The following is a 27544-nucleotide window of genomic DNA, read 5'->3' as shown; positions in this document are numbered from 1 at the left end:
TGGATCATTGACTTCTTGATCAGAAGCCTACAGTCAGTGCAGATTAATAATGATATCACCTCGTCACTGGATCAACACAGATGTACCTCAGGGATGCGTGCTTACTCCATTGGTCGGCTCTATCTACACTTGTGATTTGTGGCTAAGCCCAGTTCTAATGCCATCTATAATTTCACAGATGACACCACTCTTGTTGGTGAAACCTCAGATTGTGATGTGGTGTGCAGGAGTGAAATAGATTGCCCAGTTGAGAGGCATCACAACAATGACCTCACACTCAAGGTCAGCAAGATGAAGAATTGATTGTGGACTTCAGGAAAGGGAAGTCAGAAATATGCATACATGTCCTCATTGAAGGGTCAGCAATGGAAAGGGTGCGCAGCTTCAAGTGTCCGGGTGCCAAATTCCTGGAGGATCTATCCTAGGCCCAACACATTAATGCAATCAAGAAGGCACTCCAGAGGTTCTGCTTCGTGAAGAGTTTGGGGAGATTTGGTAGTGCACCACAGACTCTTGCAAATTTCTATAAAGCATTCTGATTACCGGTAGTTGCGTTGCTGACTGGTATGGAGGCTCTGATGCACAGAATTGCAAGAAGTTATAGACATTGGCCAATTCCATCATGTGTACAAACCTCCCCACCATCAAGAACATTTTCCAGAGGCAGTGTTTCTACGAAAAGGCAGTTAGCACCAGTGAGTAGGATTCGATTCCAACTGCAGTCTGTAAGGAGTTTGTACATTCTCTCTGTGACCACATGGTTTTCCTCCTGCTGCTCCTGTGTCCTCCCACATTCCAAAGACGGATGGGTTAAGGTTATTAAGTTGTGGGCATGCTGCATTGGAGCTAGAAACATGACAACACTTGTGGTCTCCGCACCCCCCCCCCCCCCAGCACATTTGTGAACTATGTTGGTCTTTGACACAAATAATACATTCCACTGTGTTTTGATGTGCATGTGACAAAATAAAGCTAACTGTGTGGTCTCCTGTATATTGGCAAGACCCAGTATACACTGGGAGACTGCTTCACCAAGCAACCACGCTCTGTCCGCCAGAAAAGTTGGATCTCCCGGTGGCCATCCATTTTAATTCCACTTCCCGTTCCAACATGTCAGTCCATGGCCTCCTCTACTGTCGTGATGAGGCCACATTCAAGTTGAAGGAGCAACACCTTATATTCTGTCTAGGTAGCCTCCAACCTGATGGCATGAACATTGATTTCTCTACTTCTGGTAATGCTCCCCCCTTCACCATTCCCTTTCTCTCTCACCTTATCGGCCCATCAGCTCCCTCTGGTGCTCCTCCCCCTTTTCTTTCTTCTGTGGCCTTCTGTCCTCTCCTATCAGATTCTCCCTTCTCCAGCCCTGTATCTCTTTCACCGATCAACTTCCCAGCTCTTCACCCTCCCAGTTCCACCTATCACCTTGTGCTTCCCCCTCCCTCCCACCTTCCAGCTCTGACTCCTCATCTTTTTTTTCTTGCCCTGATGAAGGGTCTCAGTCAGAAACGTTGACAGTACTTTTTTCCCTAGATGCTGCCTGGCTTACTGAGTTCCTCCAGCATCTTGTATGTGTTGCCTGGATTACCAGCATCTACAGATTTTCTCTTGTTTCTAATTGTTAATTTTTTACTTGCACTATTTGTTGGCTATCCAACAATGACAGGAGACCTGTGCAGGAATGTTTTAAAGTAGAAAATACATTGCACTGGGGCAGCTCCATTCACTCGATTTTGGAAGTCTGGGTCCAGTGGTATGAGTCGTCATCATAAGCTTCTATGCCTTGACATGCTCTTCTCCATAAAATGTTGTAATACTTCCTCCCTGGCCATTATGTATGGCTGTTGATCTCACTTGTTCAGTCCACTGGAGCTGACCTCACGTGCTAGGACAGGCATCTCCCTATCTCACTAGGGTATTGGCCCGCCTGCTACTCTCACCTGCCTGTCAAATTTAGTTTGTAACTTACAGTAATTTTTATTCATTTATACTGTACTGTCAAAGCAACATATTTCACATTTCACTTGATTCTGTGTCAGGTTCAGTTGCAATGATTCTGTCCAATCTAGTTACTGGTTTGCGACATATTTGTGACACTATTGAGAATGTAAAGTGCCTCCGCAAACCCAAAATGTCGAAGGTTTCCAGTTTCCACAGATGCTGCCTAACCTGCTGAGTTGTTTCAGCCAGCACTTTTTGATTTCCAGCACCTGCAGTTTAGTTCTTGACTTTCACTTTGTCGGTCTGCGGACGGCGCTGTCGCCCACCGGATCGTACGGGGTCTGCACATGTCGGGATGGTCTCCGGGTGGTGCAGTGTGCCTGATCCTGGCGCAGAGCTGTAGGTGGCAATGTGATCCTCCGAGACTGGAGGTGGCGCTGCCCTGTGGGCCTCGATGGTCTGCCCGGATCCGAGCAGCCTCGGCTTTGATTCGGATGATACACTGATCCTCCGGGTCTAGCGGTGGCGATCCAGCTGGAGGTTGGCCGGCGTTTTTGCTGGACGTGTCGGGGAAGGAGTCGCAGGAGTGAGGTAAGACTGCGCTATACTTTGGTATCGGCGAGAGTGGTGCAAAATGTTTGAAATTGTCCTTGTGCCGCAGGCTGTTTGATAGATAGACGCTGCAGGACTGGGTGAGGCCCGCGTTTGGGAATCGCTGGCGAGCCGGGGCAGCGTAAATGACACCACTTGACTTGAGGCGCCTTTGTAGGAGGGGAAGCAGAGAATGGGCCGGTGTAATCAGCAGCTGATATTCTACTCTGAGCTGCAAAGAGCAGGGGATTCGAGCGAGGAATGTTAATGATCCGACAGATGCTGCAGACAAGGGAGTTAACTGAGGAAACATTGAGGAACGTAATAAGTAGACTGTCTTTTGAAACCTTGATAGTAGGGGATTGGAAATTCAATTCGGAGTATATAGGATTCCAAGACTGCACATAAAGTATCGCTGTCTGAAACGGTATTCAAGATTGGGGTGATGAGGGAACCCGGTTTGGTAGGGGGTATGTTTCCGGTCTTTCCAATCAGTTGGATGAAATTTGGACACCTATAAGACTGGATGTTGCAGAAGCAATCTGACAATAAGGGCATGAAAAGTGACAATAAGGCAATGAAACTTATCTGTACACATGAGTGAACTGATGTTTGTTGGGATGACTTGGCTGAATGCTAGCAGGTAGGTTTGGAAATAAAAGGACCAAGGACAGATCTTTCAGTGACATTGAAAATAACATTACAAGAAGGGCAAGAGAAGCAAGAGTTTTTGGCTGCATCTGAGTAGGGAAGAATGTAACCAGGGAATGCAGTTCCATTCATTCAGACAGTGGAGAACTCTTGGAGAAGAATGATGTCAATTTTGCCAAGGTTAATGTGAGATTGGATGGAACACTATGGTTGAGGTCAGAGTTTCGGTTTAGTTTCTTGTCATATGTAGCAAAGTTCGATGAAATTCCTTGTTGTGTGAAGCTCGCAAAATAAACAGTATACATGGTAAGTATTATATACAACAATAAATAAAGTGAGTGTAAGGCAACAGGGGATGTTGACCTTTAAATGCTTCAGGTGAAGCAGAAAGGTGTGATTTGAGATATATAATCAGAATCAGGCTTATTGTCACTGACAGGTTCTTTTCAATTTTACCCCCTCACCCTAAGCTTATGACTCCTAGTCTTGGATCCACCTATCTTGGGAAAAGACAGTTACCGTACACCTTACCTATGCCTCTCATAATTTAAACACCCCTATAAGGTTGTTTCTCTTTCTCCCGCAGTCTTAAGAATAAAACCCTAGCCTGGCCAACCTCTCCTTATTAACTCAGAACTTTGAGTTCTGTTAACATTCTTGTAAACATGCCCCACATTCTTCCCAATTTAATCAATTTTTTTCTAGAACAGAGCAGTCAAAACAGTCCACAGCACTCCCAAGTGTGGCCTCAAAAATGGCTTGTATAACTGCAACATAATGTCTCAACTCCTATACTCAGTGCCCCACTGATAAAGGCTAGCATGCTAAACACCTTTTCCACCCTCTTGTTGACCTACACAGGCAGGATACTGAAAACCTTTGCCATCCACCTGACAGCAGTGTTCAAGGACATCCTCAATCTGTCACTGCTGCTGTTGGAGGTTTCCAACTGCTTCAGAAGGGTCGTAATCATACCAGTGCCCAAGAAGAGCAGGGTGAGTTGCCTCAATGACTATTGCCCATTTGCATCTATGATGATGAAGTGCTTTGAAAGGTTGGCTAGAATCAACACCTGCCTAAGGAAGGACCTGGACCCACTGCAATTTGCCTATCCCCAAAGTAGGTTTACAATGGATGCAATTTCACTAGATCTCCATTTGACCTTTGATCTTCTGGATCATAGTAATACCTACATCAGGCTGTTGTTTATTGATTACAGTTCAGTGTTCAACACAATCATAACCTCATTTCTAATCAAGAAGTTCTAGATACCAGGTCTCTACGCTTCCCTCGGCAAATGGATCCTTGACTTCCTCACTGGGAGACCACAGTCAATGCAGATCGAAAATAACATCTGATGCATCTCAAAGTTCCATGCTTAATCCACTGCTTTACTCTCTCTACACCCACAACTGTGCGGCTAGGCGTAGCTCAAATGCCATCTATAAATTTGCTGATGACACAACTATTGTTGGCAGGATATCAGATGATGACATGAAGGCATACGTCACAGCTGGCTAAGTTGTGTCACAGCAACCTTGCACTCAACATCATTAAGACCAAAGATTTGATTGTGGACTTCATAAAGAGGAAGGCGAGGGAACACATCGAGGGGTCAGAAGTGGAAAATGTGAGCAATTTCAAGTTCCGAGGTGTCAGCATCTCTGCAGATCGATCCTGGGCCCAACATATTGATGAAATTACAAAGCTAGCATTACAAATAAGGTTAATTGGTGTTTTTTTTAATTGGCTTGGATTAGAGGGGATGTCTTATAAGGCAACAATGGACAAGTGTGGCTTCCTTTGGAATGGTGGAGGCTGAGGAGAGATCTGATGGAGGTTTATAAGAATATGAGAGGCATTGATAGACAGCCTGTATCCTTTTCCCAGGGTTGAAATGTCTGATGCTAGATTCAAGATTGCTTAATGTCATTTTCTGTACACAAGTGTAAGGAGAATTAATTAATTTTTACTCTGGATCTGCTGCAACACAAAAAAACACGGATGATAAAGGACACAATAATAATAATAATAAACGCAATAAATATACATACATCAGATAGCTTATATGCAAACATTGCTTGTATTTCCAGAAAGTGAGACATGGTTGTATATAGGGTGATTGATAGGAAATAATAATAAAGTAGTTGTGGAATTGGTGGATGGAGGTGTTGATCAGTTTTACTGCTTGGGGAAAGTAACAGTTTTTTAGTTTGGTGGTCCTGGTATGTATGCTGCGTAACTGTCTTTCTGATGAGAGTGGGATAAACAGTCCATGATCAGGATGTGTAGGATCCTTCATGATGTTACTGGCGCTTTTCCAGCACCTTTCCATATACATGGCCTTGACGGTGTGTTGAGCAGATTTAACTACCCATTGTAGAGCCTTCCTCTCCACCATAGTACCTTCACCTTACCAACCAGTGATTCAGCTTGTTAGGATGCTTTCCACTGCACATCTGTAGAATGGCATGAGTATGGATACAAAGTCCAGCTCTCTTCAGCCTCCTCAGAAAGTAAAGGTGTTGGTGAGCTTTTCTGACTCTGTAGGATGTGTTCCGGAACCATGAGAGGTTGTGTGTAATGTGCACTCCCAGAAATTTTGTACTTTCCACTGCTGTGTTGCTGATGTAAAGGGTGGCGTGAGTGGTGCAAGTTCTCCTGAAGTCGATAACCATCTCCTTTGTCTTGTTGACATTATGAAAGAGGTTATTTGCCTTGCATCACACTTCTAGCTCTTCCACCTCCTCCCTGTAGGCCACCTCATCGTTGTTGATGCTGAGCCCCACCACTGCTGTCACCAGCGAACCTGACGATGTGATTACTCGGATGTTCAGCCTTGCATGCACGTGTGAGCAGAGTGTATAGCAATCGGCTCCACACACAGCCCTGGGGGTCACCTGTATTGAGTATGATTGGGAGGGAAGAGCAGTTGTGCATCCTGACTCTCTGAGGTCTGTTAGGAAGCCCATCACCCAGTTGCACAGTGGTGTATTCAGACTGAGGAGTAGGAAGAGTTTATTCACCAAGGTGTGTGGGACAGTAGTGTTGAATATTGAACTGAAATCCAGAAACAGCATTCTGGCATAAGTGTCCTAGTTTTCTAGGTGTGTTAGGTGAATGAGAGATGCTATAGCATCTGTCATAGCATGGTTCCGTTGGTAAACATATTGGTGAGAGTCCAATGTGGTAGGAATGGAGCTTTTGATATGTGCCATTTTCAGACATTCAGAGCACTTCATGAAGATTGGCATTAGTGCCACTCAGCAGTAGTTATTTAGTTCTGAAGGTGTAGAGTTCTTTGGTACAGCGATGATGGTGGCTTATTTGAAAAGCATGTGGGGTCAGCAGCTTGAATGAGGTGAAGTGTTGACAAATGTCTGTGAAGTGGGCACACTAACTGAGTACTTGGCCTGGGGTGTTGTCATGTGCAACTACCTTTTGGGGGGGGGGGGGTTGACTCTCTGCAGAGTCCTTCTCACATCTGCTGTTATTATAGAGAGGGGGTGCTCACCAGGGAGGAGGTATCTTTCACGGCCAGCATTGTGTTGCATGCCCCGAAGTGTGCATAAAAATAGGTTAGAGCATCAGGGAGGGAGGAGTCACTGGTACATTCGATGCAGTTATTCCTTGTGTTGTCAGTGATGCCCGGCCACATAAGCCACAGATAATTTTCAGACAGGTGTTCCTGAATATCTTGTGCAGAGGTGGTCTTTACCCTCTTTTTGCCTAAGATGAAATTTCACCTGGCTGTTCTGAGAATTGTTCTGTCACTGGATTTGGAGGCGGCATCCAGAGCTCTTAGTAGGGAGCGCACCTCTGAAGTCAGCCGGGGCTTCTGGTTGGACCGTAGAATGACCGTTCTTAAGGTACCCTCATTCCGTACAGCAAGTTTAGATAATTCAGAACTGAGAATAGGAATGGATACACCTGAGGCTGATGAACCAAGATCTTAGTCATTGTGACAAAAACATATGATATCTTTACACATATATGGAAAAGGGAGAAGAACACAGGAGACATTAGGCAGTAAAGAACGTACAGTGAGTTTGGGTTAATTGGGCCATTGGCTAATTGGGACAAATGCTTATTTGGGACAATTCTTAAAGAATGAAAGCTAATTGAGAAAATAGCCGGGATTCTATTTGTTTATTTGGGGCACCATGCCACTTAATTGGGACAGGAGGCTTGCTGAGCAGTTTCTAACTAGCATCAGTCACGTGCACTTTTGTGGCCATTGGACACTACACTGTGCTTTCTGTTTCTAAATGGTGTCAGTTGCATGTGTTTGTGTTCAAAAAGCAGTGACTTTTGTTGCAATTAGTTGTCGGGAACAATTCAGAACGGTTTTGCTTTCTACGGTATCAAGCATTCGGGCTTGGAGATGCTAGAAATGTCTGGGAGGGAAAATGAAGCGATTTCACAACTTCAAGTTTGGAACTAGGATGAATTTGAAGGTATCAGCGATCGTCTTGAATATTACAGTGAAAATAAAGATTTGGAGGATGCAGTTGTTCAAAACGTTGTACGAAGCTAGTTCATTATCTGCCCTCGGTGTCTGCACTGCTTTTCTTTATTTATATTCAATCAAAAGAGCACAGCAGCTTACACTGGATGAATATCTCTGTCGATAATTGTTAGGAACTAATATACAGTTTTATAGTACTCTAGTATTACTGGTAGTGCAGTAATTTGTGTTGTATTTCATTTGTACATAATTTGTTACTCAGTTAAATGGTATTTCATCGTTTTTATACCTTTTTAAAACTATTTCGATGAAATTTTGGTTAGCTGGGGCAGCCACTTAATTGGATTTGTAATCTGTTTTTGAGATTACAATGAGAGCTATTTTCAGCAGTAAGTGGTGTGGTTGAGTTTGCTAATACTGGCAGTCCCCAGGTTGTGTACGAGTTCTGTTCCTGAGCCCGTCTTTAAGTCGGATTTGTACGTAAGTCGGAACAAGTACATACGGTATTATTTAGCGTCAGTTAGTCAAACGTTTGTCTTAGTATATACTATATATTTTACCTTTCTATGCATATAAAGAAACTTAAGAAATGTATGTATTCCAGTAATTAAACCACTGCATTGCTTAGTAATAATTGTAGCTTTCATCGGGGCAAGGCCTTTCACATGTTCCATTATTCTCACTTTATCCTTTAAGATTGTTCTGGTCATTGACCAACTGTAGCCTAACGCTTTTCCAATGACCAATGGCGTTTCACCTCTTTCCAAACACTATTATTTCCACTTTATTTTCAATCGGGATCGCTTCCCGTCAATGGAACAGAAACACTGCGGGCAGCGGGTCCCGAGGTCCGTTGGTTCATAAGGACCACCGCACTGAATTCCCCGGGTCCTAAACTCTACCGCACTAAGACAGGTTAAAGGGGACAAGTGGGGGCTGTGCTGGGTTTGGGTACTGTATTTGATCCTCCACAATATTCTGTGTGGGAATTTAAACTGGAGGTGGCAGTGTTTTTTTTACGAGGTAGAGTTGCGCGCTTGACATTATCCTGGCACAGATGGTATGGGAGTCACTGGATCGACATCAACCCGGCACGGGAGCAGTCTGTCACTAAATTGAACTGGGGAACCTCCGTTCTCCAGCCCGGCGCTGATCTCACTGCGCCACCAGCCGACAGGAACTGGGGGGCTGGGGTCAAGGTGAACCTTGCTAAGAAAAATTTAAGCCAAATACAAAGTTACATGCTCAACACAGTGTCAATGGCAACGACTTAAAATGGCAGATGGCGTCGCGATCTGACTTAAAATGGCGGGCGGAGTTCTCCTTCCTCGGTTCGTAAGTACGAGTTGTCTGTAAGTCCGACGTTCGTAACTCGGGGACTACCTGTATAGATAAAACAGTTTTTCTATAGCTGAATTTTGGGAATGAGTAAGGCAGCCAAGTTGAGGGAATATTTGAGTCAGCACACTTGGAAAAGAGTAACCTCTTTTCTCAGAGTAAGCTATACTACACAAGATTTCTCTCCCAGCTGTGGCAACAATGTTCCCAATGACATAGGAAGGGAAAGCAAAGATGTCCTGAAGAGAGAATTTAGAGAGCTAGACAGAAAGCTGAGAAGCAGGGCCTCCAGGTAATTTCTGGATTGCTACCTGTGTCGCTCGCCAGTGAGGGTAGAAACTGGATGATTTAGCAGATAAATGTGCGGCTGAAAAACTGGTACAGGGAGCAGGGCTTCAGGTTCTTGAATCAGTGGGATCTCGTCTGGGGGAGTTATGACATGTACAAAAGGGCCAGGTTGCATCTGAACCTGAGGGGGACTAATATTCTCATGGGCAGGTTTGTTAGCGCTGTTGGGGAGGATTTACACTAATTTGGCAGGGAGATGGGAACCAGAGTGAAGAGACTCAGGATAGGACAGATGGTAAAAAAGCAAAGATAGCGTGCAGTCAGACTGTTAGGAAGGGCAGGCAGATGATAGGACAAATTGCAGCCAGCAGGGTGAATATCAGTGCATTAGAGATGCAGAATCAAAAAGGGTGGCAAATACAGTATTCAAAGTGTTATATCTCAGTGCAGAGAGTATAAGAAATAAGATGGATGATCTTGTTGCACTTTTACAGATGGTTTGATATATTGTTGTGGCCATCTCTGAATTGTGGCTGAAGGGTGGTTGTAGTTGGGAGCTGAATGTCCAAGGTTACACATTGTATTGGAGGGATAGGAAGGTAGGCAGAGGGGGTGGTGTGGCTATGCTGGTAAAGAATGGTATCAAATCATTAGAGAGATGTTGAATCCTTGTGGGTTGAGTTAAGAAACTGCAAGGGTAATAGGACGTTGATGGCAGTTTTTACAGGCTTCCAAACAGTAGCTGGGATGTGGACTACAAAATACAATGGGAAATAGAAAAGGTGTATCAAAGGGGCAATGTTATGGTAATGAGAGATCGTAACGTATAGGTAGATTGGGAAAATCTGGTTGGTAATGGATCTCAAGAGAATGAATTGTTGAATGACTAAGGAATGGCTTTTTAGGCAGCTTGTCGTTGAGCCTACTAGGGAATCAGCTATACTGATTTGGGTGTTATGTGATGAACCGAGGTGGTTAGGGAGCTTAAGGGAAAGGAACCCGTAGGAGATAGTGATCACAACTTGAGTTCAACTTGATGTAGCAGTATTTCAGTGGAATAAAGGAAATTACAATGGTATGAGAGAGGAGTTGGCTAAAGTAAATTGGAAGGAGGTGATGGCAGGGATGATAGAGAGCAGCAATGGCTTGAGTTTCTGGGAAAAATGAGGAAGGTGCCAGATAGATGTATTCTAAAAACAAAGAATTACTCAAATGGCAAAATAGTACAACCATGGTTAATAAGGGAAGTCAAAGCTAATGTAAAAGCAAAAGAGAGGGCATACAGCAAAGCAAAAATTAGTGGGAGGATAAAAGATTGGGAATCTTTTAAAAACTTACAGGAAACAACTAAAAGGATCATTAGGAATTTAAGGATGAAATATGAAAGCAAGCTAGCAAACAATATCAAGGTAGAAAGAAAAAGCTTTTGCAAGTATATTAAAAAAGAGGAGAGATGAGAGTAGAAAAAGGACCACTAGAAAATGAGGCAGTTGAGATAATAACTGTGGAAGACACTAGCAGTGTGCCAGGTGTTGAAGGGTGTGGGGAAGAGAAGTGAATGCAATTACTATTACAACGGAGAAGGTGCTCAAAAAGCAGAAAGACCTAATGGTACATACGTCACCTGGACCAGATGAACTGTACTCTAGAGTTCTGAAAGAGGCAGTGGTAAAGATTGTGGAGATATTAGTAATGATCTTTCAAGGAGCGTTGGACTCTGGCATGGTTCTAAAGGACTGGAAAATTGCAAATGTCACCCCACAAGGAGGGACGCAGCAGAAAGGAAATTATAGACTAGTTAGCCTGACCTCAGTGGTTGGGAAGATGTTAGAGTCAATTGTTAAGGATGAGGTAATAGAGTACTTGATGGCACAGGACAAGATAGTACAAAGTCAGCATGGTTTCCTTCAGGGAAAATCCTGCCTAATGAACTTGTTGGAATTCTTTGAGGAGATTACAAGTAGGATAGATCAAGGGGATGCAGTGGATGTTGTACATCTGGACTTTCAGAAGGCCTTTGACAATGTGCTACACAAGAGGCTGCTTACCAAGTTAAGAGCCCATGTTATTACAGGAAAGTTACTAACGTGGTTAGAGCATTGGCTGAGGCAGTGAGTGGGAATAAAAGTATCTTTTTATGGTTGGCTGCAAGTGACTAGTGGTGTTCCGCAGGGTGTAGGGATCACTTTTTATGCTGTATATAAATGATTTAATTGATGGAATAGATGACTTTGTTGCCAAGTTTGCAGATGATCTGAAGATTGGTGGAGGGGCAGGTAGTGTTGAAGAAACAGATAGGATTCAGAAGGACTCAGACAGATTAGGAGAATGGGCAAGAAAGTGGCAAATGAAATACAATGTTGGAAAATGCATGACCATGCTCTGTGGTAGCAGAAATAAATGTATGGATAATTTTCTAAACGGGGAGAAAATCCAGGAATCTGAGATACAGAGGGACTTGGGAGCCCTTGTGCTGAACACCCTGAAAATTAAGTTGCAGATTGAGTCTGAGGTAAGGAAGGCAAATGCCATGTTAGCATTCATTTCAAGAGATCTGGAATACAAGAGCAAGGATGTGTAGCTGAGGCTTTATAAGGCACTGGTGAGGCCTCACCTTGAGTATTGTGAACAGTTTTAGGCCTGTCATCTTAGAAAAGATGTGTTGGCATTGAAAAGGGTGCAGGGGAGGTTCATGAGGATGATTCCAGGAACGAAAGGGTTATCATACGTGGAACGTTTGATGGCTCTAGGTCTGTACTCGCTGGAATTTAGAAGGATGGGGGGATCTCATTGAAACCTTTCGAATGTTGAAAGGCCTAGTCAGAGTAGATGTGGACAGGATGTTTCCCATGGTGGGAGAGTCTAGGACAAGAGGGCACAGTATCAGGATAGAGAGGCACATTTTCAAAACAGAGAGGTGGAGAAATTTCTTTAGCTAAATGGTGGTGAATTTGTGGAATTTATTGCTACCTGCAGCTGTGGAAGCCAGGTTGTTGGGTGTATTTAAGGCAGAGATTGATAGGTTCTTGATTGGCCACGACATTAAAGGTTACGGGGAGAAAGCTGAGGTGTGGGGCTGAGGAAGGGATAAAAGAATCAGCCATGATTGAATGGCAGAGAAGACTCGATGGGCCAAATGGCCTAATTCTGCTCCTCTCACAGTTTATTAATAATAGACAAACACAATCTGCCTAAACTAATAACACAGAAATGATCGTACTTTTCATGTCTTTATTTGAACACATTGTTTAATAATTCATAGTTCAGGCTGGAAAGAATATATGAACCCTTGTATTTAATAACTGATAGAACCTCCTAAAGTGGCAATAATCTCCACCAAACATTTCCTTTAGCTGCTGATCAGACTTGCACAATGGCGAAGAGAAATTTTAAATGATTCTTTTTTCCAAAACTGTTTCAGTTCATCAATATTCCGGGATATCTTGCATGAACGGCCCTCTTCAGGTCATTCCACAGCATCTCAATTGAGACAAGGTCTGGACTCTGACATTCCAAAACACGAATTATCATTTTTTAGGCCATTCTGTTGTTGATTTTCTCTTGTGTTTCAGATATTGTCTTATTGCATCATACAACTTCTATTAAGTTTCAGGTGACTGACCGCTACCAACACATTCTCCTATAAAATGTCTTGATACAACTTTGAATTCATTGTTCCCTGAACAATTACAAGCTGTCCAGGCCCTGAGGTGGCAATGCAGTCCCATACCATAATGCGCCTTCCACCATGCTTCACAGTTGGGAAGAGGTTTTGGTGTTGGTGTGCTGTACCCTTTTTCATCCAAACATAGTGATGTGCATTTCAGTCAAAAAAATTCAACATTTGCCTCATCTGTCCACAGAACATTATTCCAGAAGCATTGTGGAACATCCAGGTGGTCTTTTGCAAACTAGAGACTTGTAGCAATGCTTTTTTTTTTGAAGAGTGGTGGTTTCCTCCATGGTGTCCTTAAATGAACACAATTCACGTTCAGTGTTTTTCTTATAGCGGATACATGGTTTCTGCATGTATTTTGCTGTTACCCTTTGGTTCTTTATTACCTCCTTCACCATTGCACATTATGCTGTTGGTGTGATCTTTGCATGATGCCCATTCCTACGGAGAGTAGCAACAGTACTGAGTTTCCTTCATTTGTAGACAGTTTCTTTTACTGTGAACAGATGAACACTTAGATCTTTAGAAATGATTTTGTAGTCTTTTCCAGCTTCATGCATCTCTACAATTTTTCTAAGGTTTTCTGAAAGTTGTTTTGATTGAGCCATGGTGTACATAAATGGATCTCTCTTGAGAAGAGCAAGCTCTGTCAGTAAAGTGGAAAAGCCGTAGCACTGAGATAGTTCTACTCTCTTGATCTCAGAAGTCCAATGGTTCAAAAAAGTCTCACAAACTGAAGTCTTCCTTGGTTGCAGTGGATGACCATGATGTCTTCAGTGCCTTGTCATGTCCTTCACTCTTCCTTGGAATGTTGTAGTACCACCTTCCTGGCCATTGGATCTCGCTGTAGATCTCATCCTGCTAGTCAGTCGGAACTGACGTTCGCATGCTAGAACAAGCATGTCCCTACCTCACTGGGATATGAAGCGGCTGGTTACCCTCACCTGGTTTAGCCTGCCTGTTGAAACGGTGTACCAAAGTGTGGTCGCTGTCACATGCATCCTAGGTGACCTTTCTTTATGACTCGGAAATGATGCTTTTGGTTTTACTCTGGATAGTTTTACTTATGTTTGCAGCTGTTTGGATGCAGAAACTGAACCTTGTGCTATTAGAAACTACTATTACGGATGCAGAAATTAAAGGTGTTATTTCCTCTATGAATTCTAGGAAAGTACCAGGGTATGCAGTGGAATTTTTAAAGTGTTTTTCCTGTACTCTTTCTCCTTGGTTATGCAAGGTTTTTGAAGAAGCAATTAGACTAGGTAAATTGCCACAATCTTTTTATAGAGCTTCCATTTCTTTAATATTGAAAAAAGATAAAGACCCTACTGATTGCGCATCCTATAGACCAATATCCTTATTGAATGTAGATTCCAAGATCTTTTCCAAGTTACTGGCGACCAGGCTGGAGAAGGTATTACCTCAAATTATCTTGGAGGATCAAACTGGTTTTATTAAAAATCGCTATTCTTTTTTCAATATTAGATTATTGAACATTGTTTATATTCCTTCACGCAGCACCTCAGAATGTGTCATTTCATTAGATGCGGAGAAAGTATTTGATAGAGTTGAATGGCCATATTTATTTACTGTGCTTGAGAAGTTTAATTTTAGTCCGACATTTATATCCTGGATTAAATTGATATACCATACTCCAGTAGCCTTGGTTTTTACTAACAATCAAAGATCTCCCTTTTTTCGTTTATTTCGGGGTACCAGGCAAGGTTGTCCTCTTAGTCCATTATTATTTCATATTGCTATGGAACCTTTGGCAATTGCTATTAGAGAATCACCTAACATTTTTGGCATCACTCGTGGGATGGATATACATAAGTTATCATTATACGCAGATGACTTGTTATTATATTTTTCTGATCCTGAGAAATCCATTCCTGCAGTTATATCATTGTTGGCTCAGTTTAGTAATTTTTCCGGGTATAAATTGAATCTTAATAAGAGTGAATTGTTCCCCTTAAATAGACAGGTTCCAATTTATGGAAATTTACCTTTTAAATTAGTTAATGACTTTTTTATATACTTAGGGATTAAAATTACAAAAAATCATAAGGAGTTATTCAAGGTTAATTTTTTACCCTTAATTGATCAGATTAAATGTTTGTTCACCAAATGGTCACCATTGTCTTTATCTCTGATAGGTCGGATTAATGCTATTAAGATGATTATTTTACCTAAGTTCTTATATATATTTCAAGCGGTACCAATTTTTATTCCAAAATCCTTTTTTGACAATGTTGATTCAAAAATTTCCTCATATATATGGCAGAACAAAAATCCCAGATTAGGTCAAAGATATTTACAGAAGGCAAGGAAGGAAGGTGGATTGGCATTGCCTAATTTTAGATTTTATTATTGGGCAATTAATATTCGATATTTGAAATATTGGTTAAGGGGTTGGGATTTATCTCCTAGCCCTCATTGGGTAAATCTGGAAACTAAATCTGTACAAGGATTTTCATTGGGTTCTATTTTAGGGACTTCTGTTCCCTTTGCTCTCTCTAAATTGCATAAACGAATTGACAATCCGATAGTCAAACACACTTTACGTATATGGTTTCAATTTCGGAAATTTTTTGGGTTGAATCAATTTGTTTTAACTATTCCTATTGTATCCAATTTATTTTTTCATCCTTCTATTATGGACCAAGCTTATTCAGCTTGGAAGACTAAAGGAATACTACGATTTTCTGATCTATTTTTGGATAATTGTTTTATGTCTTTTGAACAATTATCTAATAAATATAATTTGCCCAGATCTCATTTTTTTAGATATTTACAGATTAGGAATTTCTTACACTGTACTTCCTACCTTTCCAAATCTTGATTCTTCGGGTATTTTGGAGAAATTGTTAGAACTAAATCCTTTTCAAAAAGGTGTAATATCAAATGTTTACAATATAATTATGAAAATACATTCAGAGGCCTTTTATAAGATTAAAAATGATTGAGAAAGAACTTAACTTTATTATCCCTATTGAGAATTGGGATAAAATTCTTCAATTAGTTAATTTATCCTCTATATGTGCTAAACGTTCATTGATACAGTTTAAAGTTGTGCACAGGGCTCATATGTCCAAGGATAAATTGGCTTGTTTTTATTCCCATATAAATCCTATATGTGACAGATGTCATTCTGAGATAGCTTCTTTAACTCATATGTTTTGGTCATGTCCGCTTTTGAAAAAATATTGGAAAGACATTTTCGATATTATTTCTACGGTATTGAACATTGATTTACATCCACATCCTGTTACTGCAATCTCTGGTTTACCAATGATGGGGTCAATCCATTTATCTTCTTCTGCTTGTCGGATGATTGAATTTCTTACATTAATGGCTAGAATATCTATTTTGTTGAATTGGAAAGAAATTAATCCCCCTACCGTATTTCATTGGTTTTCTCAAACTATGTTATGTCTAAATTTGGAGAAAATTAGAAGTGTCGTATATGACCCTTCTATTAAATTTGAAATGATTTGGAGGCCATGTATTCAATATTTTCACATGATGTAATTTGACCCTGTTCCAATCCTATTTGTTTTTCCGGTTTTGATTTTATATATATATATGTTGAGAGGATTAGAGTTGGGGACACTGATGATTTTGTAATTTTTTTTACAGATACTATGAACAGCCCTTTTTTTTTCTTTTTCTCTTTTCTGTTTTTTTTCCGACATGAATTACTTAGTTTTTTTTGTCTCGTTTATATGATATTTGTATCATTCATGATTTGGGAAGACAACTATAATATACTTATTGCTTATGTATCCTTTTATGTTCATTTTAATTTTGTAAGTTTGTAATCCCATTATCTATGTACTAATCTTATCATGTTGATATTAATAAAAAGATTGAAAAAGAAAACCAATGTTTGACCTCTTTTAAGTTATGATTGAAAACCAACACCCTATGTTTGTGTTTCTTCCATCTAATCATAATCTTACAATGGTGATTATTTTCTGCTGTCATCTCTTTTAACCTGTGGCACATTGGTTAGCATTATGTATGACTGCATCCATTTTCCACTTGTGTCTAAGCCATATTTTGAATTTGTCAGAAGACTGAGGTGCCATGGATTGTCGTGGTTACAACTCCAGCGTTGGAGTTCAATTCCGGTGCCACTTGTAAAGAGTTTGTACATTCTCCCTGTGACCACTTGGGTTTCCTCCAGGTGCTCCAGTGCCCAAGGAAAACAGAGATGTACCAGTTAGTAAGTGAACTGGTCATTGGAAATTGACCTGTAATTAGGACCGTGTTAAGTAGGTGAGTTGCTACACAGTCTGGCTTGTTGGGCTAAAAGGGCCTGTTCCACGCTGTATCTCTAAATAAGTAAAAATTTAAGGTGATTCTAGAACAGAAATGAATGTGCTTCTGCAAACTGAACAGAGCCTGATGAAAAGAATCCATCCAGTGTCAGAGCTAAGTTTTCTGAATAGCATTTCAAGTTTCCTTAAAATGCATTTCTGGAACCCTTGGCAAAAGAGGACCTAGAGAATATATAAAAGGGATTTAATCCATCCTTATAAAAATAGCCAACACTCACCTTTTATATAAATGTACTGGAAGCATAGAGAGTTTTAACAATCTTTGTACTTAATTCATTCGGCATGTTGCTCAAAGGATCCATTTGGATTTCTGATTTTATGATTGGAGAGTTGGATGTTCTTTTGATCTGTACCAGTGGTAATCCACAATAATTTAAATTTTCTGTTACTTCCAGATTTAGGGATCTCCATCACTTTATTGATGTAGAATAAAGTGAATAAATTTTAACTTGGGGCCTGCATAGTACATATTTAGGAAGGTATCATACTATGATACAATAATGGTCATAATTAGTATAGATATGTCCCTATGATTTGTTGTTTATGGAAATTCTTGAGAGAAACATTTATTTAGCGTAAAACAGCAAGGGAAAATCGTGTACTTTGGGAGGCAGTGAAGTGGGAATGTAGTATTAGTATTTTAATTTATGTCTAGAATTCTTCAAAGTAATATTATCGAAGTATGTATATGCCACCATCTAACACCTTGAAATCCATTTTCTTGCCGACATTGAATAGATTCAATGAAAAACTACACACAAAGACTGACAGCCAACTAATGTACAAAAGAAGACAAACTGTAAATACAAAAAATAATAAATAGCTAAGTAAATAATACTAAGAACATGAGTTGTAGATTCTTTGAAAGTGCGCCCATAGGCTTTGGGATCGTTTCAGTATTTCTGTGAGTGAAGTTATCTACGCTGGTTCAGGAGCCTGATTTTTGACGTTTAATAACTGTTCCTGAACCTGGTGGTGAGGGACTTGAAGCTCCCAGACCTCATTCCCTACGGCAACAGCAAGAAGTGAGGATGGCCTTGATGGTAGGAATCCATGATGATGGATGCTGCTTTTTTGTGGTAGCACTGCTTGTAGATATGCTCAATGCTGGGGAGGGCTTTTCCTGTGATAGACTGAGCTGTAACAACTACTTTTTGCAGGCTTTTCCATTCTTGACCTTTGGTGCTTCCATACTAGAATGTAATGCAACCAATCAGGATACTCTCCACTGTGCATCTGTAGAAGTCTGTCAGAGTTTTAGATGACATGCCAAATCTGTGCAAACTTCTAAGAAAGTAGAGGCACTATTGTGCCTTTTTGTAATGGCGCTTTAAGGACAGATTCTATGATATGATAATGCCAAGGAATTTAAAGTTACTGACCCTCTCCAGCTCTGATCCCCTAATGAAGACTGGCATATGGTTTCTTTCTCCTGTCATCAATGATCAGCTCCTTTGTCTTGCTGATGTTGAGTGAGAAGCTGCTGGTGTGCAACTATTCAACCAGATTTTCAATCTCCATCCTATATACTAATTTGTCACCACCTTTGATTCAGCCAACAACTTTAGTGTCATCAGCAAGCTTAATTACGGCATTTACAGTCATAAGTATGAAGCAAGTTAAGTTGGGGGCTAAGCATATAGCCTTGTGGTACTCCTCTGCTGATTGTGATTGTGGAGGAGATGTTGTCGCCAATCCATACTGACTGGACTCTGCAAGTGAGGAAACCAAGGTTCCAGTTGCTCAATGAGGTATTGAGGTCTATGTCTTGGTGCTTATTGGTTAGTTTAATGGGGATGATAGTGTTGAATGTTGTGCTGTAAGCAATGAAGAGCATCCTGATGTATGCACCTTCACTTATGTATTTTATGCATATTATTCTTGTTGAATAATATTGTCTCCTATCCTGCTATTCTGAAGCACTTCTGTAATGCTCACTGGATTGGGACATGTACATCTAAATGTTGATAATTTCTTCCTCCAGTTTTGAATGAGGTTGAAATCTGAGCTTTGGTTCAATTTCTTCCTGTTCACATCGACTGCCTATCAGAAGTCTTAGGTTTAGAAATGTCTTAAGGGACAGGTTAAAAGATCAATTTTATTCACCATATGCATTTAAATGTGTTAGAAATTTGCTGTGGTGTATTGGTGTGACATGCAACAGGAAACAACAACGTTCAGCAATTATAAAGAATTATATTAAAAATAAAGTTGGAGGATGGATATGGAATTAATATGTGCATTAATACATAGATACTAGCAGCGTGTGTTTATAATGTAAATAGCATTGTAAAAAAAGTGGTTTAAAGTATTTACAATGCAGTGCAGTGACTGAGGTAATAAGTGTGACAGAGGTCTCAACTAGAATAGTTGATCTTATTAACTGCCTGGGGGAAGAAGATTTTAAGATGGCTTGAAGATTTTGTTTAAATAGCCCTATAATAGTTTCCAGAAGGGAAATTTTGGAAATGGCAGTTTGCTCGGTGGGTAATGTCCACAATGATTTTTTTCCTGCCCATTCATTGTTCTGGATATTTACAGATTTTGCAATGACAGTAGACTTCAGCCAATGACCTTTTCTACTGACTGACAGTTCGCTGTAGATTTTGTATATTGTGAGATTTATTCAGATTTCTGTAGAAGAATTTAGTTGTGATGGATCCTGTGATACCCTCACAGATGAAGAAAAAAGATTTATCAGTACAGTTAGTTATGCAATAACATCATAGTTGTGTTCTTGAAAAGATTTTTGCCTTATAGAAAATCAAGTTTTGGTAGGCAATTGTATCAATGGGGAAGATGGGAGCTTCAGACTCGCATAACAAAGTTATTTGTCCTGCAGGATTTTCAGTGTTTTTTATTTGTTGTAAATTGGTTGTAAGTTTATTATGTTACTGCAGGCTAGAAATACTAAAGGCTGGATTTTATGTCGTTTAAAAGAGATTATTTGCGCAGGTATCAGTAGAAATGATTATTTGTTAATTTCCAGATGTTTCCTGCAGCGAAGCTAGCAGCCTGTGTTCTTAAGGTGGGGGTGTTTACATCTAAACTTTTTTCCCCCATTTAGGAAGACTCCTGAAAATGTCAGATTCAGACAGTGATGAAGATCACGAGCAACCATTTTCTCTTACTGGGTTTCTGTTTGGAAATATCAATGAGGATGGACAATTGGAGGACGACAGTGTTCTTGACAAGGTACGCACTTCATCTGGAATAATCACTCTATTGTTGCAGCATAGAATGTTTATAATAACAATTCCATATAAAGTACAGTCGGCCCTCCTTATCCGCGGGTTCCGCATGCGCGAATTCAACCAACAGCGGATCGGGAAAACCGGGAAGTTCTCTCTCCAGCACTTGTTGTTTGAGCATGTACCGACTGTTTTTTCTTATCATTATCTCCTAAACAATACAGTATAACAACTATTTACATAGCATTTACATTGTATTAGGTATTATAAGTAATCTAGAGATGATTTAAAGTACAGTATACGGAAGGATGTGCATAGGTTACCACGGATCGGGAATCGATAAAATAACAAGTTAGTCAAAACGTTTGTCTTAGTATATAGTATATATTTTACCTTTCTATGCATATAAAACACTTAAGAAACATATGTATTTAAATAATTAAACCTCTGCGTTGCTTAATAATAATTGTAGCTTTCATCAGGGCAGGGCTTTTCACATGCTCCATTATTCTCACTTTATCCTTTAAAATTGTTCCAATCGTTGACCGACTATAGCCTAATGCTTTTCCAATGACCGATGACGTGTCACCTCTTTCTAATCGCTTTATTATTTCCACTTTATTTTCAATCGTGATCGTTTTCCGGAACAGAAACACTGCGGGCGGCGGGTCCCAAGCTCCGCCGGGTCCTAAAGTCCACCAACTTGAGCATCTGCATTTTTTGGTATCTGTGGGGGATCCCAGAACCATTCCCCAGTGGATAAGGAGGGCCGACTGTATTCGTATATGTTAAAGGTTAAATCTACCAAAGTTATCACTATTTGATCCAATCTGGTGTTCATGTCATTAATTCTGTGGAATTAAATAACTTATGAATTATATGAGTGAATAACTGGTAATAATTCCCACACTTCATTCACTTTTTACTCCTTGAGATCAGTCTGTTTCTTTTTTTTCTATTCCATTATAAGCAGCTATGTATTGGCCATTAGGTCAATGCTTTTGAGAACTCCTTTACTGAGTACCATGTTTTTACTTTGTAAAATTATTTCAATTTGAGTACTCAACTATTCTGGACAAACTTTTCCCTTAGTGCTTATTATCTGCTTTTTGATCCATAAATCTTTACTCTGTCCAAAAAAAGAGCTTACAGAGACATATGTTCCAAAGGAATTTCTAATGTAATTAATTTTGATGGTAACTACATTATTGGATAGAGCAATTTGAGGCTATAGAACATTGTTTTCAATGTGGAAATATCAACAAAAATCACCCAGTTGACACATGCTTGATGATTTTTTCATTTTTTTTTACTGGTTTGATTAAGGTCACTATTGCCACCAGCCCTCCATTTGCAGCTAAAGGAATGAACATAAAATTGAATTGGAGAAAACAGGATTAAACTTCTAAAGTTCTGATGTTTTTCAAGTTTGATCATTCCCTTCATTACGTAATTATTTTCTCTTTCTGTACACTTTGTGGATCTAAAGGAACATCTTCATTTTATTGACGTAGCTGTGCAGGTAACTAGCAGATGTGTATTTATTCAAGAAGGGCTAACATGTACACTGTCTGCTGTCAGGAGTCAAAAAAGCATCTCGATGGCTTGGGGACATTGGGCCTTGGGACCTTCATTAAGGAAATCACAGCCAATGAAGAGGAGTCCATTGAAGGGAACACCAATTCAGAAGGTGTGTAATGTATTCATGCTGTTACTAATGTCAAAGTAAACTCAAGGACTGTATTCCAATTTTTGTATGAAGATTTTCTAACTTTGTCCATAATAAGACGTTGCATACTTTTCTTGCTTCTAATTTCACAAACACTCACTTGTCCAAAGTTCTGGTCCTCATGTCCTATCCTGCAGCAGCTTGCCTATTAATCTAATTTATGTTGCCCTACATTGTAAAATTTTCACCTTGCTTTTTGATAGCCCCTGCTTACTTTTGAACAAGCCCTTTTTAAGTTTGATATTTTGTGTACTTCACCATTTTATTAAAAATACACCTTCAATGTCTGTGCCATTAGTCATAGATCTTACTGCCATAGAATTCACTCTTAGAGTTACCACCTCTCCACCTCTTTTATCATGGTTAAGACACAATTCCTCATAACCTCTTGGTTTAACAACTATGAATGTCCTTCAAATGATGTTTCAAGCAAACAAGGATGCTACGTAAATGCCAGCCAGCATTCCAATCAAGTGTGTAAGTGATAGCTATTTGTGCTAAGCTCCTTGGATGCACAGCTATTACCAATTCAAATGGAAAAGCTTCCACTTAAGCTTTACACTTTAATTGAAAGTGATTGTCAACTTTTTATCATTGAACATGAGCTAAATTCTACTTTAATTAGGTTTACTTGCTACTGAAGCTCTCTTGCTTCCAGATTCCAACATTCTGGCACCGATCTTATAGAAATCACTATTCCTCTATCTCCCACTGCCATTGTGATTTGCGCCATCTCAACATTTTCATGTTCTTTAAGAGTAGGACCCACTTCCTTTGATCCTTCTTCTTAACCATCTCACTTTGGCCTGCTTTTATTTTTTTGTACTTCTGTGAATAGCCGTGGCACTGTATGTAATGTGGGAGAATACACAACAGACCAGAATAAGAGGAACAGCGAGTTCAATAAGTATAGTGTATAATTTGAAACATTACCATGTTCTTATGCAGATCCATAAAGAAGGCCAGAATTGCTATGTGGTGTTGTCACTCTGGAGGAACTCAGCAAGTCATGCATTTATTTGAAGGAATTAATAATTATCTTGTTCTTTTTAGGTTGGATTCAAAGTAAAGATGATGCCATTGATTACTCAGATATTAATGAGGTAGCAGAGGATGAGACCCGCAGATATCGTCAAGTGATGGGGAATCTTCAACCTCTCAGGAAAATGGGTAAATACGACATTTCTAAACATATATTAATAAATTAATGCATGGATAAGTGATTAGCTTTAATTAGCTTTAACTTGAACTGGTAGGGTGGTGGCGTGCTTGGACACAGCGGCCACAGAGTCCAGTCCAAGGTGCTTTTGTTCATCTTGTAAGTCTTTTTTACTATTGCAAATTACTGTTGGATACTAAGAAGATCAAATATTGAAGAACTATCCCTTCAGTGAGTTGCTCAATGGTAATGGAGTTGGACTTAATTGTATACCATTGTTGTGTTGTCACCTGGACTTGGGTAGGTTTTTGCTGAGAAGATGCGTGGAGCAAGTGATTGTCTTGGATATTTCTATTGTGGTCGCAAGATCCTGTAGGCATTGATAATGTAGAATAAAGCAAGTCCAGATCACTGGTTCATTGGTGAGACTGACAGCGGACCTGCTGTGTTGTTGGTTGTGGCAAGGATGAGAGCTAGGCCGGGAGAGGAGGCACTGAGGCGATGCTGCTCTCTGGTGTTTGCACACTGCTGCCCTCCAGTGTTCACTTGGTGAAGAACTAGCTAGACCAGGCAACCATCAATCTAGTCATCCCATACAGGGCAAACACAAGGAAATCTGCAGATACTGGAAATTCAAGCAACACACACAAAATGCTGGTGGAATGCAGCAGGCCAGGCAGCATCTATAGGAAGAAGCACTGTCGACGTTTCGGGCCGAGACCGTTCGTCAGGACTAACACTGTCTTTCCTTTCAGTTAGTCCTGACGAAGGGTTTCGGCCCGAAACGTTGACTGTACTTCTTCCTATAGATGCTGCGTTCCACCAGCATTTTGTGTGTATCCCATACAGGGACTAGGGCTAGATTTTTTTTTTCTCTGTGACTGTATATTTTTCTGAAATTATAGCCATATGTACTTTGTGCGGTGTGTTGTGTGCTTGTGGATATGTGTTTTGCACCTTAAGGCCCCAGAGAATCACTGTTTAGATTAGCTATGTTGGTGTATGGTTGAATGATAAAATCTGAACAAACATAATGCTGATAATACACACAAATTAATATAGGACTGCCACAGTTTCAGTCTTATGAGATACAAGAGATACATATTAAAGGATATACTTGGTTTTGGTTTGAATATCAGGATCTGATGACAAATACTTAAATATTTTACATTACTTTTTTAAATTTATATTTTGGTAACGTGTTGGGGGGGGGGGGGGGAAGGTGACTCCACTGGCAAATCAGGCAAACTAGAGGTATTGCCCATCTCTTTCTTTTTTCAGTCTTTTTATTGATTTTAAAAAAGTGTGTATACAAACAACAGGAGAATATTTCTGGTATATATGTCAATAGCAGTACATACAGAAGGTTAAATAAACAATATCAGAATCACACATAGTGTTGATCTACAAAGTATGAATTTGATAAAAAATGTATAATCCTCTTATCAATTTATAAAGAAAGGAAGGACTATTAGAAATTTTTATATAAAAGAAAAGAGAAAAAAAACACTATTCTAAACAGGAAAAAAAAGGACTGGGCAGTCCATCCTGAGAGAAAAACCAAGAGAAGAGAGACTCTCTGATCAAATCCTAGGTTCTGAAAAAATAACTGGGAGACAATCAGTACAAAACTCAGATCATCTGAAAATATTGAATAAAAGGTTGCCAGATTTCTTCAAATTTAAAGGATGTATCCAATGTCCGACTTCTTATTTTCTCTAGACTTAAACAGGACATGATAGAGGAAAACCAATAAAAGGCAGCAGGAGGGTACAGGTCCTTCCATTTAAGTAAAATGGCTTTCCTAGCCAATAAGGTTGAAAAGGCTATCATCCACTGAGCGGAAGCAGGAATATATCCTGCTTCCGATGGAATAATCCCAAAAGTAGCTGTAAATAAGTTTGGTTGTAAATCCAGATCCAGCACTTTAGATAAGGTTTCAAAGACATCTTTTCAAAAATTCTCCAACTTTATGGAAGACCAGAACATGTGAGTTAAAGTGGCCACCTGAGGATTACATCTATCACAAATAGGATTAATATTGGGAAAAATTCAGGCTAATTTTCCTTTGACACATGTGCCCGATGCACTACCCCAGACTGTATCAAGCAACGACAGGCACAAATAGATGAAGTATTTACCAGATGGAAAATTTTACTCCATTGATGATTATCTGAAAGTAACTCTTGAAATTCCAATTCCCAGGCAGCTTTAATTTTATCGTTAGATATCATTCATAAATTCAATAACCATTTATGAATTGTAGCTATTGATCCTTTTTGGAGTGTTTTAACCTGGAAGAGGATATCTATTATATTAGATGGATAAGCGGAGGGATAATTTGGAAGCAAAGTACGTAAAAAAAAATCCCTAATTTGTAAATATCTAAAAAAGTGTACATTGGATAAATCAAATTTATCCGCTAGCTGAGTAAAAGACATTACACAATCCCTTATATACAGTGCCCATCTCTAATTACGTTGGAGAAGATGGCAATGAACTGCCTTCTTGAACCATAAAAATATTTCTGATGAAAATGCTCCCACAGTGAGTTTGAGTAGGAAATTGGGGGAATTAAATACAATGATGCTGAAGGGCTGGTGGTATGTTTCCAAATCATAATGTTGTGTGACTTGGAGATGATCTTGCTGCCCTTGTCTTCCTTGATGGGAGGTGAGATGAGTTTAAGAGGTGCTGTCCGTATAGCCTGCAGAAGGTACATGTGCAGGTGCAGTAGGATGGTAGGAGGGTGTGGCTGTTCAGGATAATGGGTAGGATGCTTTGTAGAATCCAGAAAGTACCTTGTCTTGAATGGTGTGACAGAAAATAGTGTGATGTGTAAGTATCACCCGATAACATGATCGATGACAGTTTCCATCACTTTGTAGATGACGGAGAACAGCTAGGGAAGTAGTTGCATTGGATTTGTATTGCTGCCGAATTTCCACATTGTAGTGAGCTTCTTGAGAGTTGTTGGCACTGTATTAATCCAGGCAAATAGAGACAATTCCATTTGGTTCCTTACTTATCCTTGTAAATATTAGAAGAGCTTTTGGGTGTCAGTGGGTGAGTAGCTCATCCCAGTTTACCCAGCTTCTGACCTGTAAGCAGTAAGTTAATTCAGAACTGTTTAGTGATGCCAGAAACAGCCAGGTGTGAAAATAAAATTATTTCACTACTTCAACAAGTTAAGAATAACAAAGAATTAGAAGGTATTGACAATAATCTTGAATGTTGTAGTGAAAGTGAAAATTTAGAGGATACAGTGGTCAAAAGCATTGTATGAAAGTAGTGCATCATCTGCCCTAGGTGTCCGCACTGACTTTGTTCATCTACAGTCTATCAAAAATACAACAGTGTACGCTGAATGAATTCCTCTATCGATAACTATTAGGAACTAAGAGTTTTGAAGTAATGCAGTAGTATTGGTAGAGTTCTAATTTATTCTGTATTTAAGTACATACTTTGTAACTCAGTTAAATGGTAGCTTGTATTTTTAAAAAATGTCCATGAAACTTCAGCTAGGTGGGACTGCTGCTTAATTGGGCCAAGATGTGCTGGTCCCAGTTAACTGTAATCCACAGTAAATCAGGTAACTTCTGTAGAAAACAAAACAAAGAAATTCAGATATTTTGGGGTTCTGATGGAAGGCTATTAACCTATTTCTCTTAATTTAGGTGCCCAACATGTTGAATATTTCCAGCAATTGTTTTTATTTCATATTTATTGCATCAATTACATTTTTGGTTGTATTAAAAAGGTCTTAAATTCAGGCATTAAGTAGCTAGTTCAGTAAATCAGACCTGGACTCCATAATGGGAATTGTATACTAAAGGATTTCTCTTGCTGGCTGCAGAAGACGATGATGATGACTACGATGCAGACAATGAAGACATGGACTCAAAACTCATGCCACCTCCACCACCACCACCTCCATTAAGCAAAGATGAGGGTGGTTCACAGGAATCATGTGGTGAGTAGAAATAAATAATTCCTTTAAAAGAGAGAGTAATGTTGGATGGTGGGGTGGAGATACATCTCCACCAAAGGAGGTGTAAGACACTTCTTCCCTCTGCTAGCCTGCAGGTCACCTTTGGGCAAGGTGTATCACCTGCTCAGCCCCCCAATCAGGGTCACGTGAAACCATGGGAGCAAGTGGTGGATGGTCA

At 39.9% G+C, this 27544-nt stretch overlaps 1 protein-coding gene across 2 annotated transcripts in view; it reads left to right on the top strand.

Moving 5' to 3' along the window:
* Positions 1-2414: 2414 nt before the first annotated feature.
* The window catches only part of taf1 (TAF1 RNA polymerase II, TATA box binding protein (TBP)-associated factor), a 124567-nt gene continuing 99437 nt past the window's right edge, over positions 2415-27544 (top strand). The window contains exons 1-6 of one of the 2 annotated variants that reach the window (XM_073058161.1): positions 2434-2532; positions 4045-4178; positions 20364-20491; positions 22069-22177; positions 23270-23386; positions 27232-27348. In XM_073058161.1, the coding sequence (XP_072914262.1) occupies positions 20378-20491; positions 22069-22177; positions 23270-23386; positions 27232-27348 (457 nt within the window). In that variant the 5' untranslated portion in view covers positions 2434-2532; positions 4045-4178; positions 20364-20377. Of the gene's footprint in view, positions 2533-4044; positions 4179-20363; positions 20492-22068; positions 22178-23269; positions 23387-27231; positions 27349-27544 lie in introns of both variants that reach the window. The other variant, XM_073058162.1, reaches the window with a different exon arrangement.

This window comes from Hemitrygon akajei, chromosome 10 (genome assembly GCF_048418815.1).
Source record: "Hemitrygon akajei chromosome 10, sHemAka1.3, whole genome shotgun sequence".
Taxonomy (NCBI): Eukaryota; Metazoa; Chordata; class Chondrichthyes; order Myliobatiformes; family Dasyatidae; genus Hemitrygon; species Hemitrygon akajei.
The sequence above is the reverse complement of the archived record's forward strand: the minus strand, read 5'-3'. Positions and strand labels throughout refer to the sequence as shown.